This window comes from Rhinolophus hipposideros (assembly GCF_964194185.1).
Source record: "Rhinolophus hipposideros genome assembly, chromosome: 5".
Lineage (NCBI taxonomy): Eukaryota > Metazoa > Chordata > Mammalia > Chiroptera > Rhinolophidae > Rhinolophus > Rhinolophus hipposideros.
The window spans coordinates 91,957,265-91,979,359 of record NC_138051.1 but is presented as its reverse complement, the minus strand read 5'-3'; the positions used below and the strand labels follow the sequence as shown (position 1 = coordinate 91,979,359).

The following is a 22,095-nucleotide window of genomic DNA, read 5'->3' as shown; positions in this document are numbered from 1 at the left end:
CCAAAATATTATAGTTTAACTTTTTCTGTTTTCTGACCTTTATATAAATGAAATTTGTATGTTCTTTTCTTTATGGGTTCTTTCATTCAACATTATGTTTGTGAAATTCATTCAAATTGTTAGTAGCTTCAGTTTGTTTTCATATCTGTATAGTGAGTGTATTTATCCGTTCGATTGTATTCCAAATGGCACGATATACAGTAGTTTTTCTGTAGAGCATTCTGTAAGGTATTTTTATGTAGTAAGTATAAACTACAGTTCATCTATTTTGCTGTTGATGGACATTTGAGTTTTTCCAATTTTTGGCAATTATGGATAATGATGCCTATGAACATTCTTGTACATATCTCTTGCTGCACATGTGCGAGTATTTCAGTTGTGTGTATATCCCAGGATGACATTATTGGATCATAGGGTATAAACATCTTCTGTTTTAGTAGAAATTAGCAAACTGTTTTCCACAGTGATTGTATCGATTTACATTTTTACCAGCAGAGAATGATAATTCACACTGCTCTGCTTTCTTGCCATCACTTGTTATTGTCACGCTTTTTAAATTAACCATTCTGATGAGCAGATAGTGGTATCTTATTGCAGTTTTAATTTACATTTCCCTTATGACTAAGGAGATGGAGCACCAAGTTATATGCTAATTGGCTATTTGGCAAGCTTCTCTTCTGAAGAGCCTGCTTAAGTCTTAAGCCAATTTATATATAGGCTTGCTTGTCTTTTTCTTATTGATTTGTGGGAGTTCCTCATACTTGCTGGATATGAGCCCTTTGTCAGTTATATTTGTTGCACATATCTTCTCTCACTGAATGGGTTAACTCGTCTTTTAACAAACGAGAAATTTCAGTTTTAATGTAGTTCTGTTTATTAACTTTTTTATGATTAATGCTATATTCTATTTCATTAATTTAGAGCTACAATCCACATGGAATTAAATTTTTGTGAATATGCTTAGTTGGGATGAAAGCTTTTTTTCCCCTCCTATATCAATATCCAATTGTCTTATCACCTTTTAGCGAAAAGATCGTTCGTTTCCCACTGTTGTGCAGTGCCACACTGATTATAAGTCAAGTGTCCATAAAGTGGGTATCTCTTTCTGGGCCTTCTGTTCTGTTCCATTGATTTTATAATTATGCCAAATTCTATTCTTAACACCCAGTAGAGCAAATCTTTCAATCTTGTTTTTCTTCTTAAAGATGACGTTTTTTGGTCATTTTTGGTCCTTTGTGTTTCAATATAAATATTTTTCTATTCAGTTTGGTTTCTAACTTTATTGCATTGTGGTTAGAGAACATATTGTGTGTGATTTCAATTGTCTAAAATTTTTTGAGACTTGCTCTATGTATCTCATCATGTGGTCAGTTTTTATAAATGTTCTGGTATTTGTGAAAAGAGTGCATCTCCAAAAGAAGAGGATAATCTAACTTAAAAGATATCCTTTGTATAAGTAGAAAAATAAAAGGAAACTGATTACAAAATACAGACTTGTCTACATTTAGGATATGGACAAGGAACTATGCCAAAAATTTACCAGACTGTCTTGAGAGCAGGGTTCATGGCTGATCTCTGGAATGATACACCACATAGTTAGAGCTCAGTAACTCTGCTCATTTTTTTTTGAGATACCAAATGCATGTGAGTTAATATTACTCGAGACAATTTTTTTTTTTCCTTTGCCTTGAATGGTGTTGGCTAATAACTCCAAGAAAAGGATGTTGTAAAACTTTAGAATCATTTGCTTTCAGGATCTGCCAGAGCATCTTTTGGAGACCGAAAGGTAGAACTTTCCAGTTCTTCCCATCATGGATCCAGCTATGATGTATATAACCCATTTTATATGTATCAGCACATTTCACCAGATTTGAGTCGGCGCTTTCCCCCTTGTTCCGAAGAGATGAGATTATATGGATCAGGTTTGAAAAAAAATTTTTTTCCTCTTTGTGTTTCTCTTTTAACAAATGTAGAAATCAAATTAAATCTAAGGCTCTGGAAGAAATTATTCTTATTATGAAAAAAATTTTAAAATAAGAGAAAAGCAGTCTTCAGAAGTGATGTGATAAACACCATGACTTCTTTGTAGTAGTATATCTAATAAAAAAAACTGAAAGATTAGTAAGTTATATGTGTTAGTTCCAGATTCAATTTTATTTTTCCTTTTTTGAAAGTTTTGTTTACAGATTATTTTGTAAATTCTATAACAGATATTTACTAGCTTTTTCCTTTTTTGCTCTATTCGGTGAAAATCATGAATTTGGAAACTCATGATATGATTAGAAATGTAAACAAAGAAAATAGAAAATGCCTATATGATTTTAGAACTTTCTTAGTTTCATATTTGAGACTACATCAGTTATAGTCTATCTCGTATATATCTGATTCACAAAATTCTCAGTTTTTCCTGTCTTTTATCTATCTATCTCAGCCCTGAATTCAGGATGAGGTAATAAAAATAAAGCAGAAGTATTTATTTAAAAATTTATTTCAACACTGTGCTAGACTGTACAGTTAGTATACAGAGTTCCATTCTTCCAGTATTTTGCAGTTTAGGAGGGAAACTAGAAATACAGGAACATATAGGATTCAGTATTGATTTTTTCTTTTTCTTTTATAAGTACTCATTAAATAGTTGAACTACATTTAGCACAGAGGACTTACATCCTCTTAGATTTTTCTTCTGGGGTGAATAATTGGGGAATGTAAGGAAAAAGAATGAATTTTCCGAGCGTGATATTTGATGTGGATGTGAAAATGCATTTCTGTTTCAAACAAAAATAAAATCATTGAAAAGAAGTTTTTAAGTTCGTTAGAAGGGTTTATCTCTTATGTTGATTTACATATAATAGTCATGATATAAATTAAGTAGAATTCCAGTGTTCTGTTATCAAAATAAGTAATTTTCTCATGTACCTTTGTAGTCTGTGATTTAAGGACCAACAAACTCCCTGGTTCCCCTGGGCTAAGCAAGTCTATGCTTGATCTTACAAGTTCTTCTCAGCGGTTCATCCAGGTAAACTGTTTATATATATTTAATTATATTCGATAATTTATTTTCAAGCTAAAAATTCAGAAATGTATGAATTACATTAGGGACATGTTGTATATCTTTTATAGATGTATCTATTCTAATATCTAAAGAATGAACACTTGGTATTTCCCATGTGCACTATTTTAGGAAGGCATCACTTGAATACTAAAAGGCAGTAATTTTTCTTTTTTTTTTTTTTATGAGTCTTACATCTCTCAGTTCGTACGCACTCAGGCAATTGGAATTTAAAATGATATATAGTTAAAATGCTTATTGATTTAACTTTCGTTATTAAAAAAACTACCTAGTTAGTAAAAATTAGTATTTCTGTTGAGATGTAGGACTTTAGGTATTCATTAATATTAGCACATTGTCCTTCTGATTTTGAAATACAATTGAGGATATTTTGATACTAAAAATATATTTTTTAATACAAGTAAACTGTGATTATTGTTTAAAAATTAGAAAGTAGACTTAAGCAAAGTAAAAAGACAAATCACCTGTAGTCCTATAACTGAGAGAAAATAGTTTATATATACTTGTAGACTTTTTTATGTGAATATGTACACATATTTTATTAAAATGGAAGTGTATTCTAAATAATCCTTAATAATCCCCAGTTGAGTTATTTTTTGGTAACTTAATTCTTTTTAGTACCAGTTCTTTAACATGCATAGAATTGTGTGGAGAGCTTGTTAAAATACAGATTGCCAGGCTTCATCCCCAGAGCTTTTGGTTAAGTAGCTCTGCAGTGGAGCCTGAGTTTGTATTTCTAACAGTGGCCCAGGTGATGCCGTTGCTTCTGGTCCAGAGGGACCCTGCTTTGCTAACTGCTGCTTTGCAGGTTTTAGGTAACAGGGTACTTCCAAATATATTCTGATTTTTATTGATAGTTTCAAGTATGAAACATAAGTAGTCATCTCTTCCTCTTTATTACCAAACCAAAACCAGCAAAGGCTTTCCCACGTATTAGCTAGTCAGATATTTAGGATTTTCCTGATAACACACAAGTCTTTTTTCCCTCTCTTCTATCTAAAAGTGGGAAATTCTGATGAGTAACACTGTCAAAATGTTAGCATGCAGTTTGATACGAGGGTACGTATTTTTTCAGAATCCTTAAAGTCTGATACACAATTTCTGACTAAAGAATTTCATTTGTAGAGACATGATTCATTGTCCAGTGTTCCCAGTAGTTCTTCTTCGAGGAAAAATTCTCAGGGGAGTAACAGAAGCCTGGGTAAGGAATAAAGTATTCTCTTTTTAATATTCTTAATGGGATTACTTCTATCCAGTAGTAATTTGATAGTATATATGATAAGGTAAAAATACTCTAGATGACTATATCTATGTTGGCAGTGTTATCTGCATATGAATACACAGATCAGATTGTTTAGTTTTTAGTGTTAAGGCATGAATGAAACTTTTTAAAAAGTAAAGCAGTTAAATATTGTTTCTTTGTTTTTAACCATATAGTGAAAGACCTTCCTGAAGCATACAGTATGAAGGCCATATCAATGTTATTTGGGAAAGTTTATCTTAGTTTTATCTTAAAACCCTGAGGTTATAATTGGGTTAAGGTTTTAAGCCAGGTACTTTTTATAGTTTATCTTTCGCCAGCACTTCAATAAAACATTGAAGTATAAAACATTGAAGATTTTTGTCTTGTTACATTGGCAACTTTAAAAAATAATCGTAGCATTTTCATTTGTACCCATAAAATTAGGTTGTATCAAACTTACTTTGATTAGAAGGAACGCATAGCTTTCAAGCATCTTTGTCCTTTTACAATTCAGATACTATCACTCTGTCAGGAGATGAAAGAGATTTGGGGAGATTGAATGTGAAAGTGTTTTATAATTCTTCAGTGGAGCAGATTTGGATCACGGTTTTACAGGTAAGTTACAGTGAATACTAACTTTTCTTACAAAAGAAAGCAAATCTATAGGTATGATGGAAGTATGTTTGTTTTTAACCTCAAGAAAGAAATTGATGTGGTGTCTAGAACACTAAATGTCTAATTATTTCACTCAATTTTTAATGTTAAATTATTTTAATGTAAATGAAACAAGAGGTCTCAGTAGACGAACGTTTACTTTTACAGCGTTATCTAAAGTCATTAACTCAAGAAATACGTAAAATATTTGTATAGTCAGCGTCCTTTGTAAAATTCAAACTGTATTTTTAATTTTTTTTAGTGCAGAGATTTAAGTTGGCCCTCTAGCTGTGGAGACACTCCTACTATTTCTGTGAAAGGGATACTAACATTGCCCAAACCAGTTCATTTCAAATCTTCAGCCAAGGAGGGCTCCACTGTAAGTGACTGTTTGTGCTGGAATTCTTTTTATGTTTTTCTTATATTTGTTATTTTAATTGGAATAAGAAAGTGTTTTATGTTGGGGAAACTACAAATTACGTATCCCTTGCTTTTTAAAGACTATTTTGAGCGTCAGAAGTATGTGATATTTTATTGTCCAATATTAAAATGCATTTTAAAAGAAAATTTTAATCACTAAAGTATATAGAAGATGAACATTATCTAAGAAAATTTTACTTTTATGAAAGGAAAATATAACTGGAAGACTTACAGTCCTGAATTTGGTTTTATAGATTTTAGATTTCAAATTAACTTAAATATATATCTCCATATTTGTCTTTTGATATGGGTTGAAAAGTTAGGGCTTTTCCATGAAAAAGAAAGGTATCTTCTATAAGAACATATTTAAAAAGAAGGTAATTCAAATGACTAATAAACATGAAAAAAATTTACTCTCACCGAGTAATCATAGAAAAAAAATACTGCTTTCTCTTTATTTTCTATCTTTCTATCTTTTTTTGTTTATTAACATTAGGAAAAATTTTGTAAGTACTCTAGAACATAAAACTTTCTGGAAGTTATTTTAATAACAATACACATCAAAACCTTAAAATATTTATACTTTTTAACATAGTTATTCTACTTGGAATCTCTTCCATGGAAATAATGTTTTATATATATATATATATATATATATATATATATATATGTATCTTTATATTTTGCTCTTGTGTATAAAGTATACTTGGCAGTTTGTTCATAATGGAAAAGTTGGAAATAATGTAAATGTCTAAATGTCTCATATAGGGGAGTGATTGAGAAAACTCATGGAATACCATGTATGTTAGTTTCCTAGGGTTTTTGTAACTAAGTACCACAAACTGGATGGCTTAGAGCAATAGAAATTTCTCTCTCCCAGTTTGGGAGGAAGTCTAAAATCAAGATGTCAACAGTGTTGGTTTCTTCTCTGAGGAACCAACTCCTTTCCCAGCTTCTGACGATGGCCAGCAATCTTTGGCGTTCCCTTGGCTTCACTCTAACCTCAGCTTCCATCTTCACGTGATGTTCTTTCTGTCTCTCTTTGTCTTCACATGGCCATTTTCTTATAAGGATACCAGTCACTGAATTAGGGGTCTCTGTACTCCACTAGGACCTCATCTTAACTTCACTAATTTCCACATAAGGTCACATTCTGAGGTAATGGGGGTTAGGACTTCAGCATATCTTTTGGGGGGGATACAAATCAAGCCATAGCACCATGTTATAGAATACTAGGTAGCTATGAAAAACCGTTTAGGAAGAGTTTTTAAGGACATGGGAAAATGTTCCTAATAAGCGAAAAGGCAGAAGTCAAAATTTGTGTGTGTGTGTGTATCTAACTTTATGAAAATATGCATTATAGAAAGTCTAGGTGGAAATAAATCTTAACTTTGGTTATACTCCTGACACAGATGAACACTTCCTGAATTAAACAATTTTACTTTTTGCTTTTCAAATAAAACTGAGTTAATTTAAGAAAAGATAGGGAAAAATGTTCTCATTAAAACTTGCATGGAATATTACTTTTAAAATGTGTTATTTATCAAGCAGTTTGTGACACCCCTATTGTGGCAAAATGAGAAGTAAACCAGCATACTTGCTTCATTTGTAAGTTCATTGCATTTGGATTTAAAAATTAAACATTTTATGTGTACCATATCATTGGTGTGATTCTATGGCTTGAGAATGGAAGAAAAAGAAAGCTTAAGTGGTTGGTAGGCTCTCAGAAACACAATTCTGACTACACAGATATAAACAATTACAATAGAAGAAAAAATATCTAAAATATTGTTAGTTGCTCAGATATCTTGCCTTTTAAACTGTCAAAAGAAAAGGCTCCTTTCCAAAAGGATACACTAGGGAGTGGGTAGCAAAGAATGGTCTAGTGTCAAGAAGACATTAGCCCATGGTAAGCCAAGGTCTTAAAAATACTAAAAGTAACAAAAAGAACATTAAACATATTTTGAGCATGGAAAAACATGGACTTGTGTGGGGTGGTTATTTGTAAGAGAAGGTAGAACTTTATACTCTTATTTTCCTTTATCGTCTTTGTTAAGGAGATTGATTTTTCAGATTGGAAAGATGGAACAAACCTCACCAAAAGAGAAATTGAAGCCCAAGATAGGTGGGAAGAACATTAGACAAAGAGTCTCTACTTTAAAGAAAAAATTCAAGTCTCTTAATGTGGACAAGTTAGATTTTGGGGACTGAGAGAGCTTGCATGAGATTCTTGAACCACTCTTATTGACTGTTGAAGAATTGTGGTGAATAGCTGGAAGGATGCTCCAGATCCAAGATGGAAAACAGCCTAATTTTCAGCAAGGGGAAAGGCTGTATTCTGGTACACTTGGTGTTGACGTTGATCTGAATTCCTGACTAAGGAATTAAAAGGATTTGTGAAATGAAAGGCAGTATTGTGTCCAGGATAAATTCTGGAATAACAAGTCATGGCCATTCTCATTTTCATTTCCATTAAAAGATATTTTTTGTTGTTTTAAAATAATGAAATCCCAGATTATAAAATGTTATTTTTGTTTACTTTGTAATGGCATATCACCCTTTTTTCAGTCCTTTTATTTATATCTTTCATAATTTCTTAGGTTTGTTTTTTTGTTTGTTTGTTTTTTAGAATTTTGAATTTATGGAAACCTTCGTATTTGCCATTAAACTCCAAAGTCTACAAACTACAAGGCTAGTGTTTAAGATTCAAACCCAGACTCCCAGGAAGAAGACCATCGGAGAATGCTCACTGTCACTCAGAACTCTTAGCACACAGGAAATGGATTATTCTTTGGATATAACACCACCTTCAAAAATTTCTGTAAGTGACAGCAGAATGTAATGTTAAAAGTCAGTTACACTTTTAGAATTAGGCTGAGTTTGTGTTTGTTGGAGTGTAACTTGAACACTCTAGAATATATCAGACGATCAAGAAGACGCTCAAAAAGCAATAATAAGAGTATTAACAGTGTCATTGTTTAATATTTTTTAAATAATTGATAGAAAGAATAACAGAGCCCCTTTTCTTTCATCATTGGGAAATAACTTAGGATGACCTTCTCATACATTTTGATTAATGTTTTATACTTCAGGAGAAAATAACCTTGAAGAATGAATAATTTTAAATTATTATTTTTTTTAAGGTTCTTTTTAGTAGCTGGTCACTTAGGAGAAGTAGGAAATGACCTTAAAGTCCCAACTCAATCAGGGATTTCGTTGAAATAGATTAGGAAAGTTGTTTTAATCATGAGTAAGCTGTATGTCCAAGAATTGGGTAAAATGGTGGTTCTTAACAGCTGGTGTTTTTTTGTAAAGAACTTCATTATCTATAGTGTCGATTTATTTTTGAGACCTGATATTTGCTTCTCTGAACTACTGTGTTTCCCTAAAAACAAGACCTAGCCAGACAATCAGCTCTAATGTGACTTTTGGAGCAAAAATTAGTATAAGACCCGGTCTTATTTTACTGTAATATAAGACCGGGTCTTATATGGTATGATATGGTATGATATATGATACCGGGTCTTATTTTACTATAATACAAGACCCAGTCTTATATAATACAATATAATATAATATAATATACCAGGTCTTATATACCAAAAATAAGACCTAACCGGACAATCAGCTCTAATGCATCTTTTGGAGCAAAAATTAAAATGAGACCTGGTGTCATATTATGTTATATTACATAAACATATATGTCATATATGTTTCATTATATGTTATATATAATATAATATATATTATATTATAGTAAAATAAGACTGGGTCTTATATTAATTTTTGCTCCAAAAGACGCATTACAGCTGATTGTCCAGGTAGGTCTTATTTTCGGGGAAACACGGTAGTTGAACACTGCCTTTAAATTGTTCAGAAATCCCCAATAATTTAATTATATAGTTTCTATGTCAAGATAACATGTACCGTATTTTGCTGTGTATAATGTGCACTTTTTTTGCCCAAATTTGTGAGGGAAAAATAAGGATGTGCGTTATACATGGGTAGTACTAATTCTGTATATATATAAATATTTCAAATTCTTTTATTTATGCTTATGATTTAAAAGTATAACTCTAGAAATCAATAACGATATCAGTATGCAAAATAATACCCTGGAATACGATAATTGGTTGTGGTGAACTTAACGACGAACTTGCAACGACTGAGAGTTCTTGGCCTTTTATGATGCGTAAATATTGTGAACTTGTTACTGGTCCACGAAATTTCTTGTACCATAATACATTGAAAAATAAATGCTAAAATTCCTTTGTAATGCAAAAAACAAGTATCTAAATGTAAACAAATGAAAGTTTGAATTAAAATGAAGGATTTTTTTTCCCCTGAAAGTTTGGGCCCAAAATGTCAGTGTGTTATATACACTGGAGCGCTTTACAAATGGCAAAATACAGTATAGTGATCAGCCATAAGCTTTTATAAGGTCGAACCTATATGTGATTTTAAATTTATATAGGATTTATGTTTTACCTACTTAAAAAATACTTAAGATGACTTAAGTGGTTCTCAACCCTGGCTGCATATGAGAACCACCAGGGGGGCCTTCAAACAATACCCACACCTAAGCCAATTAAATCAGAATATCTCGGGGGTGGGGCCAGCGGCATCTGCAGATTCCCAGAGCTCCCCAGGTGATTCTAAGGTGTAGCCAGGGTTGAGAGCCACTGAATTGGAGGGGAAATTAGGGATTAAAAAAACAAAGGATTACTGTAATTGATCAAGAAGAATGGAAATTTCTTGATCAGTTATTTCTTGTCTACTATTTTCTGTCTCCAACCCCAATATGTTTTCTTTATAGCATTTATTACAACTTATTTAAGTTACTAGTTTTAAACAAAACTCAGCTTGAGCATCCATCTGCTTTCTTTATATTTTACTGTACTCTTAGTGAGGGCCTGTCATATTCTTGGCATTGAATATTTATATGTAGATAGATATGAAAGAATAAATGATGAATGAAAGCATGCTAAATTAGATTATTTTCTGTTGAAACATAGCAAATGTGATTTGTAACTGTGACAGGAGTTTGTCACTTGCATTTTTGAAAGGAGCTTAGTAGACAATCTGCAACCATATTTTATAGAAGGCACAAATATACTATTCAAATGGGTAATTGATATATTAAAACTTGGTAAGACTAGAAAAAATACATCAGTTTGGTATCTCAGCAATGGTATTTTCTGGGGAATTGAGAAATTATAATCTTATCTGCCTTGGAGAATCTGAATGAATGATATGGTTAAGTTTCCACCAAACTATATTTCACTTATCAGAGGTCTTATAAACATTTGTGTATCTGTTGTGTGCCAGGTACTAGATACAAGTATTAATGGCCTGAAAGAACAGATTTCAGGCTATACTGGACAAGCGCTTTTATATTAGTGAGTACGAATGTTTCATATTGGCCAAAGCAAGAATAGTATGCTTTGTTTCCTGTTGATGAGGAAAATTGGTGTTCTAATTGTGACCCTGAAAAAGCCACATTAATATTCCCATCCTCCACTCTGACAATGATTTCACCCTGAACAGTAGAACTTTCATGTACAGCTAATTTTTTCCTCAGTATAGAGTTCTTGACCTTGACAAATAGTAATGTAAGTATTTACTTGGAAACCCAAATTTCTGTGTTGAATAATGTGGAAAAGACAAGGTTTGCCTGAAGAAATAGCTGACACTTATAGAGACTTACTGTACAACGGACTTGATCCTAAGCGATTTAGTGCTCACATCAGACTTATGAGCCTGCTGCTCTTTTTGTCCCTCTTGTGGAGACCATGACATTGAAGCCCTTGCCTGGGGTCAGAGAGCCAGTAGTTGGGGAGGCATTCTGATTCCAGAGCCAGCTCTTTTACTAGGTATTGCCCACCGAAGAACATATTCTCAAACATCACCAGATCATGGTTTTCTCTAATTATGCTTAACATTTCGCTTTTAACAACAATTCCAGGAAGGCTTACAAAGTTTTCTTTAAAAAATGATACATTATTCAGGAGCAGAGATCATACCTTCTATCATCCACAGTTTTCTGTTCATTAAAGATGCACTTAATATATACCTACTAATTGGAATTTTAATTTTTTTGGTTAGTATGAGATTGAAAACCACTTTGAATAGTTTTTTCATGATCTGAATAATATTCTGCAACATAAATTGAAGTTGTGAAATAATCTTGGCAAGAAAGAAATGGTAAACCCATTGCCAAATGCTGTTCTATTTTATGAAAGTGAACATAAAATCAAGTGTGTACACTAAGAGTTCTTTCTACCACGTGTTTTCATAAGTGTTATTACATTGTAGGTACAAAACCATAGTGAAAAAAATAATGAAAAATTTAATCCATGGTTTCCTTTGTGTTTTTGGAAACAGTTAAGTGACTGTATTATTTTTACATGCCAGGGAAAGCCTCATTTTTTTTTAATCAGCAAAGGTTTTATTTTATATATGGGTACTGAATTAGTTCACGTGAAAAGATTTATTAATCCAGTCTTACTCTGGTTAAAAGTAAAAGCAGTACATTCACTTATTTATTAGAATTCAGCGTTTGTTGCCCAAATAGACAAGGTTTATCATCATTTTAGAGTTTTCAACGGGGAAATCTAACCTCAACAGTTGAGTTTATGCTTTTAAGTGATTCACTTTTCACGCGAGTGTATCTTTTGATTTCTTATGACATGACTAATTTTAAAACACAGAATCATGTTTTAGGAAAATGCCCAAGATTCAGTTAATGGCACATACCTAGAAAGGTTCTTTCTTAGTGAGCCAAGAACCAATTTGGGGGGAATACTGGGCGATTATCAAATATAAACTTCGTCATAAAGTGTCATTCCGCTGTGCTGTAGCTTTGTTGGCATCAGTACTAGCACAGACGTTTGAGTCTGTCTACGCTGAGTCCTGTGAGATCTGTTCACATTATGTTCTTGCTTTAGTCCCATACTTACTCTTTTCAACATGTGAAGAGTAATGTTTTTGAGTTTTGGACCACTTTATGTTTCTCTCTTATTTTTCACTCCAAGGACCTTGGAATCCACAGAAGTAGGCTGGCTTGTGCTCTACAGACAAATTACCAACTTATTCTGCTGTCAGTCAACAGTACTGAAGAGCACATTTTAACTCTCTTCCTTCTCTTAGTCTCCTTCATTTTCCCGTTTGCCTCAGGTTTCCTTTGACTTTCTTCTTATTTACTGCCCCATCACTTGCACTAGCATTCTGCTTGCCAGCTCTCTTCTTTGGCTTGTTTCCATTCATCAGAGTCATTCAGGTCTCCGTCCAAAAATCTGTTCATTGAAGTAATCCTTTGTCTTCTGATTTGGGTAGCACTTACTCTGATTTCTACAATGAGAAAAAATAGTAATGATTCTCATGTATAACATTTTCAAATCATATTTTATATGTTCTCAAAAAAATAATGCAAATGACTACATTTAAAGTCTGATGAAAGTATGCTTGCTCTTTTGGTGTTTATTTCACTATTTTCTCTAGAAAAGCTGCTTCGGAACTTAATTTGTTTTTAATTTGAATTGTCTTTTGGTTTCCTTGATTTTGAAAGGTCGATATGTAGTTGTAACTTGCATTTTCAGAATCCATGACAGTGAACACCTCATATTTATAGAACCCATGACATTTATCTTCTAAACCTTTTCTTATAATATATAGCTTTGTGGTGTGAATAAAAAGCAGTGATGTCAAAATTTCCAATCTTAGCTCTTTATTTTTGAATTTTTGAAATATCCCAAAACTTATTCTTAACTACCCATTGACACCTTTTTGATATGCAGGTTTGCCACGCAGAACTTGAACTGGGGACATGTTTTCAAGCTGTCAACAGCAGGATTCAGTTACAAATTCTTGAGGCACAGTACCTTCCAAGCTCATCAACACCTCTGACTTTGAGTAAGTATGTCAGTGGTTCAAAGTAGGTCTTCAGAAGATATTAGTAAAAGATCATTTTTCCCTGCGTTTCTTACAGTAGAGATCAAAATCTTAGTTATATTTATTATTCAACTTAAATACTTATCTTTTAACTTAAAATCACTTTATTGGATTTCAAATTTTAGCCATTGTGTCTACCTTACTTAATCCACTGGTCTCTTGATTCTTATCCAGTTGTGACCTCCCTGCATTTGAGGTAGGGTTTCCAGGAGGGAATTCCCACCTACTCTCAGGAATTTTTTTTGCTTTCCTGTTCCCGAATCCCAAGATATAAACGTTTTCTGTACTCTATGATGAATCGTTTCCACAGAGTGACGGCCGATACTACCAACCACCTGGGTTCAAGGAGCCGATTTTCCCGATTTCCTGACCAAATTTTCTCGGGATTCAGAAATGGAAAAGCGAAAAAAATTCCCGAAAACGGATGGGAATTCCCACCCAGAAACCCTAACGATAAATAGGAAAAATGTCTAAGAGATACATTGTGAGTAGTACATTTATTTCCCATTGTGCGTATTACTGGGTTCGAGGAGCCGATTTTCCTGATTTTCCGACCAACATTTCTCGGGATTCGGGAATGGGAAAGTGAAAAAAATTCCTGAGAATGGGTGGAAATTCCCGCCTGGAAACCCTAATTTGAGGCTTTTTTTCTTTATTGTTTTCCTCATTAGTTAATTTAGGTTGAGTGTCCAGAAGACTGTCAGATATGTTTCACTAGCCTCGATAATTTATCCTCTCTTTAGGTCTGTACCCTTCATTGGATAGTTTGCTAACTAGAAACTTAATTTTAAAAAAACCAGAAATATCAAACACAACCCTTGAAATGCTTGTTTCTCCTTGCCCTTTGGGCACAGCAGGGCTTCTGATAGTTTGGTTGTATAGGCCAGGTTCACAAGGCCACTCTAGAGGTGGAGTTTTGAGGTCAGACCTACCTAAAGGGCTTAGAGTGGAAAAAGAGTACTCCTTTTTCCTCCCAGAAGAAGAGAAAATAGTGCGGGCCCGGTGGCTCAGGCGGTTGGAGCTTCGTGCTCCTAATGCCTAAGGCTCCCGGTTCGATTCCCACATGGGCCAGTGGGCTCTCAACCAGAACGTTGCCAGTTCGACTCCCGCAAAGGATGGTGGGCTGCGCCCCCTGCAACTAACAATGGCAACTGGACCTGGAGATGAACTGCGCCCTCTTCAACTACGGTTGAAAGGACAACGACTTGACTTGGAAAAGTCCTGGAAGTACACACTGTTCCCAATAAAGTCCTGTTTCCCTTCCCCAATAAAATAAAATAAAAAAGAGAAAATGTCTGGAGGCAGGCAAAAGCAATGGATGTGCACTGCAACTAGAGAGACAAAACAAATAAAACCAAGCATGCAGTTCAAGAAGCTAGAGAAACAGCAAACCCAAAGGAAAGTAGATGTAAGGAATTAAAGCCAAAGTGGAAGATGATAGATATTGAGGCAACAGCAAAAGACATAATCAATAAAACTAAAAGCTTTTTCTTTGAAAAGATCATTAAACTAGACAAACTTGTGGTAGGTTGGATTAAGCAAAAAATAAAGCATGGACAAGGAAGAGGACATCATTTCAAGTTCAGAAGAGATTCAATAATAAATAAGACCATATACCATTTATAACTATACCAGTTTATTTGAACATCTATATAAAATAAGTGATTTTCTAAGGGAAAAAACTGTTGAAGTTCTCTAGAGAAGAGTGAAAATCTGGATAAAACAATAACTATGTAAAGGTCGTTAAAGAGCTGCCTCCAATAAAAGCACCCAGCCAAGATGACTTTACTGGCAGCTTCTAGCAAACTTTCAAGGAACATATGATTCCTATTCTATGTAAACTGTTCCAAAGCATGGAAAAAGTAACCTTATGAGGTTAGCATATTTTTGATACCAAAACAGAAAGAATAGTACACACACAAAATAGCTATAGACTACCGTCACTTATCTAGATAGATGGAAAAAAATCATAAAATAAGAAATAAGCAAATAAAAGTCCAACTTGGCATTAAAAGAATAGATGACCAGGACTACAAAGGGTAAATTCTAGGAAACAAGGACTATGGTAGAAATCTACAGGTGTGATTTATTACATTAACAGGTGTCTTCCTTTAATCAAATTACCAACGATCTTTGTTTTGTAAATCTAATGGATTTGTTTTGTAAATCTTACGTTTTGTAAATCTAAAGTGAGGAGGTCTTCATCCTCACTTTGCAGCTCCCTCCTTTTTGGAAGTTCCCTCATTTTCTTGTCTCCCTGGTAACCTCAGCTCTATCTGAGACTTCCTCAAGTCAGTCCGACTGCTCTTTCTGCTTGAGCTGTAGGCATTGTGTGTGAGACTTGGGAGAATGCTTAGGTGAAAAGCTGTATAAACCTGAATTTCACCCAGTGCAGGCCCCATCTCATAAGAGTTGACTCTCCAGTTTCTTCCTGCTTTTGGTCAGTCTTTAGTGTCTTAAACAGTTGTTTTTTATATTTTTCCTGGAGTTTATAATTATTTATGGGAAGGTTAGTTTGTACAAGCGATTGTACCATTACTGGAAGCTCTACGTCTCAAATTTATTTAAAAAATAGATTTTCTCTAGTGGGCATATGTTTAATTTCTGGAGTCTCAAGTAAAGATAAAATTGTGAAAACAAATATATAAAATTTTATAAATGTATAAAATTAGTTATGCCTACAATTCCAGCCTTTAATGGCATTCAGGTTAGAAGAAGATTAAATTCATTTGAGGTGACAGTAGTTAATGATAAAGTATGATAAAAATTATCAAGTTTACTGGAGCTGTTTTCTGGTACGGCAGTAGCTAGCTCATCAGATCTTTAAAAGTGACTTATTTATATTTTTACAACAGACAATATATAGATGCAAACAATATATCGATATATATCTTTACGTGGTATTTTCAATAAAATTTTATATATCCAAATTTCCTGTTTTTTAGGTTTTTTTGTGAAGGTGGCAATGTTTAGCTCAGGAGAGTTGATTTATAAGAAGAAGACACGCTTACTGAAGGCCTCCAATGGAAGAGTAAAGTGGGGAGAGACTATGATTTTTCCACTTATACAGAATGAAACAGACATTATTTTTCTCATTAAGCTTTATAGTCGAAGCTCTGTAAGAAGAAGACACTTTGTGGGGCAGGTTAGTAGGGAGTTTTCATCTTAAAATTTTTCCTTGCACTTTTCTATGCATTTAAACAGTTGGTTAACAACAGGAATATAGGATAAAATTGAAGTTTAATAGCATAAAATTCTTTAGCACCCTCAGTAAAAATTTAGTGTTACCACAAAAATCAAATCTTGTCAGACTTTTTGCTTTAATATATATATTTGGAGCAATCAGGCTTATCTTAAAATAAGTCTCCTTTTTTCAAATGATCTTAACATTTTTATTTGGGGGTAAAATAAGTCTTTTTCTGAGCTTTTCAATTTTAAAAACTATAAGAAAGATCAATTTTTCAGTACTACCGACTCATTCCTTGTGAAGGAGGGAACTCTAAATCAAATTTTGTAAGGCTTTTGGTTTCATGTTTAATTTAATGTTTAACTCTGCTATTAACTGAATTATGTTAGATGTGAACTTGCAGAAAACATCAGTTTTAACAGTTGTGATATTATTTTGATAGTCAATATTGGTGTCTGGATTAATCTATTTAAAAATTCGTAGTAATTTGTATAAGATAACATAACACTTGCCTACTTGCCAATTCTGTTGAAACTTGTTTCCTTTCATGGTTTCCTTTAGTCTGAGTGTATTAGTGGTAGCTGTCCATTATCTTTTATCATAATTAAAATGGTTTCACTCACGTTTAAATTCCAAAATCCATATTATTGGTTTAAAAGCCTCTACTTGACAACAGGATGTTAGCAGTTTACGTGAAATCTTCAAATTACATGTGAATTTTCAAAGATTGATATTAACTCTGACTCACTTTACCTACAACTTTTGTAAACAATTATTATAGTTTTGTTCTTCATTTATTCTTATTCAAAAAGAGCTTAAACTCAAGAATTCATATAACTAGCATATGTTCTACACCATGAGGCTTATGAACTGAATTCAGTTAAAGTTTTCCTATATCATCAAGCCTCAACTATCATGTATGAGTGGAATAGGAAATTTACTTGACAGTGATTTTCAGGATAACTTTTTTGGTGATTCTACTTTCTCTGTTGAGATTCTAGTTAAGAATAATAGTTCTGGAAAGCTTCTTGCTGGTCCATCTCTGTTCCCCACGGCTTCTCTGGTTTCCTTAGGAGCCACCAGGATGCAGTAGCCAAATGTGGAACCAAGGTCTCCCACTCCTATACTAACCGAAGCACTCTAGTGTTGTTTGTAACATCTTATTTGAAGGAAAAGTTCTTCAGAACAAGAAATTAAGGGGACAGAGTTTAAAAACCATTGACTGGCCTGCTTTAATGTCTTTATTTAAAACAATTAGAAGCTAAGTGTCAGAGAAGTGAATTCCAAAGAAACAGCATTTACTAGTTCTAGTACTGAGGTGAGAATTCAGGTTTTTTGATCCCTTGTGCACTTTACCCCCATGCTATATAACCATTGTGATATCTTCTGTTTGCATAATGCTTTACAGTTCCCCCCCCCCCCGTTCATTCACATCTATTATCTAAAGTTACATAAGTGATAGGTACTATGAAATCATTTACTGTGGATCAAGAATGACTTAGATTTCAGTGAAAATGAGTTTTATTTAATGTAAAAGATACTTAAAAATGCACATTCCTTACCAATCTAAGACATGATTATTCTGAGTTAATCTTTACAAAAGTGTTTTTGAGTACATTTGGGATCAATTTTAAGTTGAGCTTCTAGATTTATTGAATAATAATAGAATACTAACAACTGGGGGGAAAGAATTTTGTAATACGTCACATTGAATTTTTAAATTGAATTGAATCATACAAAATAGTCTTCAGAGTGAGTAAATAGGTTAAATGTTTTCCCATTTAAGTTTCAAATAGAGAAATCAAACAAATGTTTGGAAAAATGAAAAGATGTGTAATTGAAAATACGTAAACCAAACTTCCAGTTGTCTCTCATTTACTGTGTTTCCCCCAAAATGAGACCTAACCGGAAAATAAGCCCCGGCATGATTTTTCAGGGTGACATCCCCTGAATATAAGGCCTAATGCGTCTTTTGGAGCAAAAATTAGTATAAGACCCGGTCTTCTTTTCAAGGAAACATGGTATAATAGGAATAATAACTGTGTGAACTCAGGTGCCATTGTTCTGTTAAGTGAAATAATTGCACCGTTCCTTTCCAGATCTGGATAAGTGAAGACAGCACTAATATTGAAGCAGCGAACCAGTGGAGAGAGACAGTTACAAATCCAGAAAAGGTTGTTGTCCAGTGGCACAAACTAAATCCATCTTGAAGATTTCACATATTAATTTGCTGAAGAACTCGACATTCTTTTAGAAGACTTAGGATTTTTAATTTGCTACCAATGAGAAGAGACAAATCAGTAGATATGTCAACTCATTTGTGGACGTCATAATTCTAAGTATATGACAGATCTGATAAAAATTAAACTTGATATGAAAACTGTGCCAAAATAGTCAATGAAACAAAAGGGTAGTATTACTAGGGCAATTAAATAAATTATACAATCAGTGAGAATATCAACCGTGGATCATTATTGCCGCATTATGATTATGGGGTTTTTTAAAGCTTTACCTAGCTATTCAAAATCTAGTACTGTTAGACATTTAGAAAACTTTACCACTGACTATTTCAGTGCTAGTCGTCATTGATTGTATCTTGACTTCAATGTTTATGTCTCGCCACATATTTTCTCAGAAACCAAAAATGAATTGAAGTACTTCAACTTCAATATTTGGGGAAAATTTGTGCCCCGTGTTTATCATTTCTTACCCATAAGGTAGCATATTGCCACTTTGTAAGCTATTGATATCCAAGAAACTTCAAAATATAGAAAACTACATTTTGGCAAGAATAATGAAAACATCAGAGGTTAAAGTTTAATTGGCAATTCAGTATCACACATTTTGCTATGTGTTTTTCCTCCTTCAATATTTTACTCATTGTTTTATTTGAAGTTGAAATAAGATTATTATGTATATGGCCCATCCTAATGAGCAGAATTAAATGGGCTTACATAGCAAATTCGATATTTTGTGATAATCACTTCCATGTTTTTAGTTTTTTAAATATAGATTACTTGTTCTGTAATTCACAATGTTAGAGTACTTTCCTATTTTAAAAAATCACCATACCTGATCAAACTTTGTAGCAAATAAATATGTGCTATTGCAGTTTCTCTCAGGTACTCGGTAGAACTCAGTGTGTGGGGACAATTGCAGTTTAGTTGGCCATACAAGCTATGGCCATCAAAAACAGCTGTTTGAAGAAATAAATAAGACCATCCTTGATCTTGGAAAATTTGACTTTATTTTTGCTAATGAGTAGACCGAGTGCTCTGTGTTCATGGTCTTCCATTTTTCTTTCTCTCTTAGCTTATCTCACACATGCCAAGAAATAGATGGTGATATTTTAAGCCAGAAGTGTACTTTGCTATAGCTTAAGCATGCCCTCTTCATTCTAGTTATATTCTGTGTATCTTATTAAGATTTTCCCAAATATACACCGAATCCCCCTTTTCCTAGGTATTACCTCCTCAAGTTATACATGCCCTTTGCTTTTACTACCTAGCATTATGGTACACTGGTGGTGTTGACAGGTACTGTCTGCATTTTGAGATAAATTTTTTTTTTAGATTTGTGAAAAAATGGGATATTGATCAGTACTCACATGGCCTTTTAAAAGAAATCACCCTGTGGGGGGTAGTCTTTTGAATCTTTGAGACAACTGGCAACTATTTAAAAAAATGTTTTTTTAATAGGCTTTAATTTTTAGAGCACTTTTAGGTTCACAGCCAAGTTGAGTGGAAGGTACAGAAAATTCCCATGTAACTCCTGCCCCCAAATAGGTACAGCCTCCCCCACTGTCAGCGTCTCACACCAGAGTGGTATGTTTGTTCAGATCAATGAGCCTACACTGACACATTATCACTCAAAGTCCATAGTTTATGTAAAGTTCATTCTTGGCATTGTACAGTCTATGAATTTGGACAAATGCATAATGACATGTATTCACCAGTATAGTATCATACACAGTAGTTTCACTGCCCTAAAAATCCTCTGCAAATGCAACTATTTTGATAGACACGCAAGAGTATTAGCTTTTAGATAATAAATAGCAGACTTCATTGTTTTAAGAAATCTAGAATTTTATTTGGGCCATTTTTATGTTCTATTAATGCTTTCAATTTCTAAATTTATGATATGTAGTCACGTGTTTAATTCAGTTTTTAAGTATTTAATTTTTAATATTTTTACAATATGTGTATAATGTATAATTTGCGGGAAACCTATGACTTCTTGGTTTCTTGTATGTCTTAGAATTCTAGGTAAATAAAACAATAAAAAGAAAACCTTTCCATTTAAAAGTTCTTTCAGTTAAAGAAGTATTGACACACTAAGATCCCAAATATTTTAATTCGTGTTTACTTAAGCCTTTTTTCAGGTGAAGAGCTTCTGAATAAAAATAACATTCTGGTTGTTTCTTTGAAGCTTTATGTGGAAATACAAAAAGAAACACTTAATAGCTACTCATTATGAGAAAAACTTAGAAACTGGTAATAAGAAAATGAGATTCCAAGCAAACATCACTTTTGTCTGTATTTGCTTAGGTGTTTCTTGACCTTTGCTCACTTGTAACAAAGGGAAGGGAACCAAGTGATGCTGAGTGACCAGAGAAAGCCATGGACAGGTTCATATTGAGAGCTGATAGATTGCACAGCGCTATTCCCCAGCCCTGAATTTACTTACAAGCTTTCAGATTAATGCAGTTAAATAGCTGCAGCCCATGTCAAAACATAACATCACTATTTGGCTTTCATTTAGTTTTGCGTGATTTATTTAGCATAGTTCATAGAGAAATTACCACTGAAGTCTATCAGTTCTAGCTCTTATCACACTATTAAGAAGGAGCCAGTGGGATTTTGAACATACGTTGTATAATTGTGGTCTGAAAATAACCTAAACTGAACTTGTGTTTGAATACAGTTATGGGCATGTTTCTGATACTAATGTACTGAAACTATATTTCCCAGCAAAAATTCCATTGTTTGTTTAATCAAATAATTGCCTGTTTATGAAGAATTTCAGAACTTTGCAATTAATGTCAACTTTTTATATCATAGCAGTCATGGATATTTCGAAGATATACATTTCTTCTCTTCTCACTACATTATCTCTCTGGACAATCTCATCTATGCCCATGGCTTCAAATATTGTTTACTGGCTGAAAGGCTGTCAAATTTATATCTCTACCCAAATCTTGCTATTGAGCTCCACTGTCATTGGGCTAATGTGGATCTCTTCCCTGAACATATCCCAAACCAAACTTTTGATTTCCCATTCCTACCACAAATCTGGCCTTCCCTGTTTCCCATCTAAGTAAAAGGAACTACCATCCACCTGGTTGGTCATTCCAGAAACCAAAGTCACCTTGGAACTCTCTCTCTCTCTCTCTCTCTCCCTCTCTCTCTCTCTCTCTCTCTCTCTCTCTCTCTCTCTCTCTCTCTCTCCATAACGTAATCATCCTATTCAGAATTGTACATCCTAAGTAGCTCTTGAATCCACCTACTTCTCTATCTCTACTGTAACTTCCCTAGTCAATATCATCTCCCTGTAACTGGTCTTCCTGCCTCC

General features: G+C 33.5%; 1 protein-coding gene across 3 annotated transcripts in view; it reads left to right on the top strand.

Annotated features, from left to right (window-relative positions):
• TC2N (tandem C2 domains, nuclear) overlaps positions 1-20,941 on the top strand; it is a 41,471-nt gene extending 20,530 nt beyond the window's left edge. For 2 of the 3 annotated variants that reach the window (XM_081049845.1, XM_081049846.1), the window contains 9 exons: positions 1,755-1,922; positions 2,925-3,016; positions 4,196-4,271; positions 4,828-4,928; positions 5,230-5,346; positions 8,017-8,208; positions 13,184-13,298; positions 16,283-16,482; positions 18,624-20,824. In XM_081049845.1, coding sequence (XP_080905971.1) covers positions 1,755-1,922; positions 2,925-3,016; positions 4,196-4,271; positions 4,828-4,928; positions 5,230-5,346; positions 8,017-8,208; positions 13,184-13,298; positions 16,283-16,482; positions 18,624-18,734 — 1,172 coding nt within the window. In that variant the 3' untranslated portion in view covers positions 18,735-20,824. Of the gene's footprint in view, positions 1-1,754; positions 1,923-2,924; positions 3,017-4,195; positions 4,272-4,827; positions 4,929-5,229; positions 5,347-8,016; positions 8,209-13,183; positions 13,299-16,282; positions 16,483-18,623 lie in introns of all 3 variants that reach the window. The other variant, XM_081049844.1, reaches the window with a different exon arrangement.
• The last annotated feature ends 1,154 nt before the right edge of the window (positions 20,942-22,095 follow it).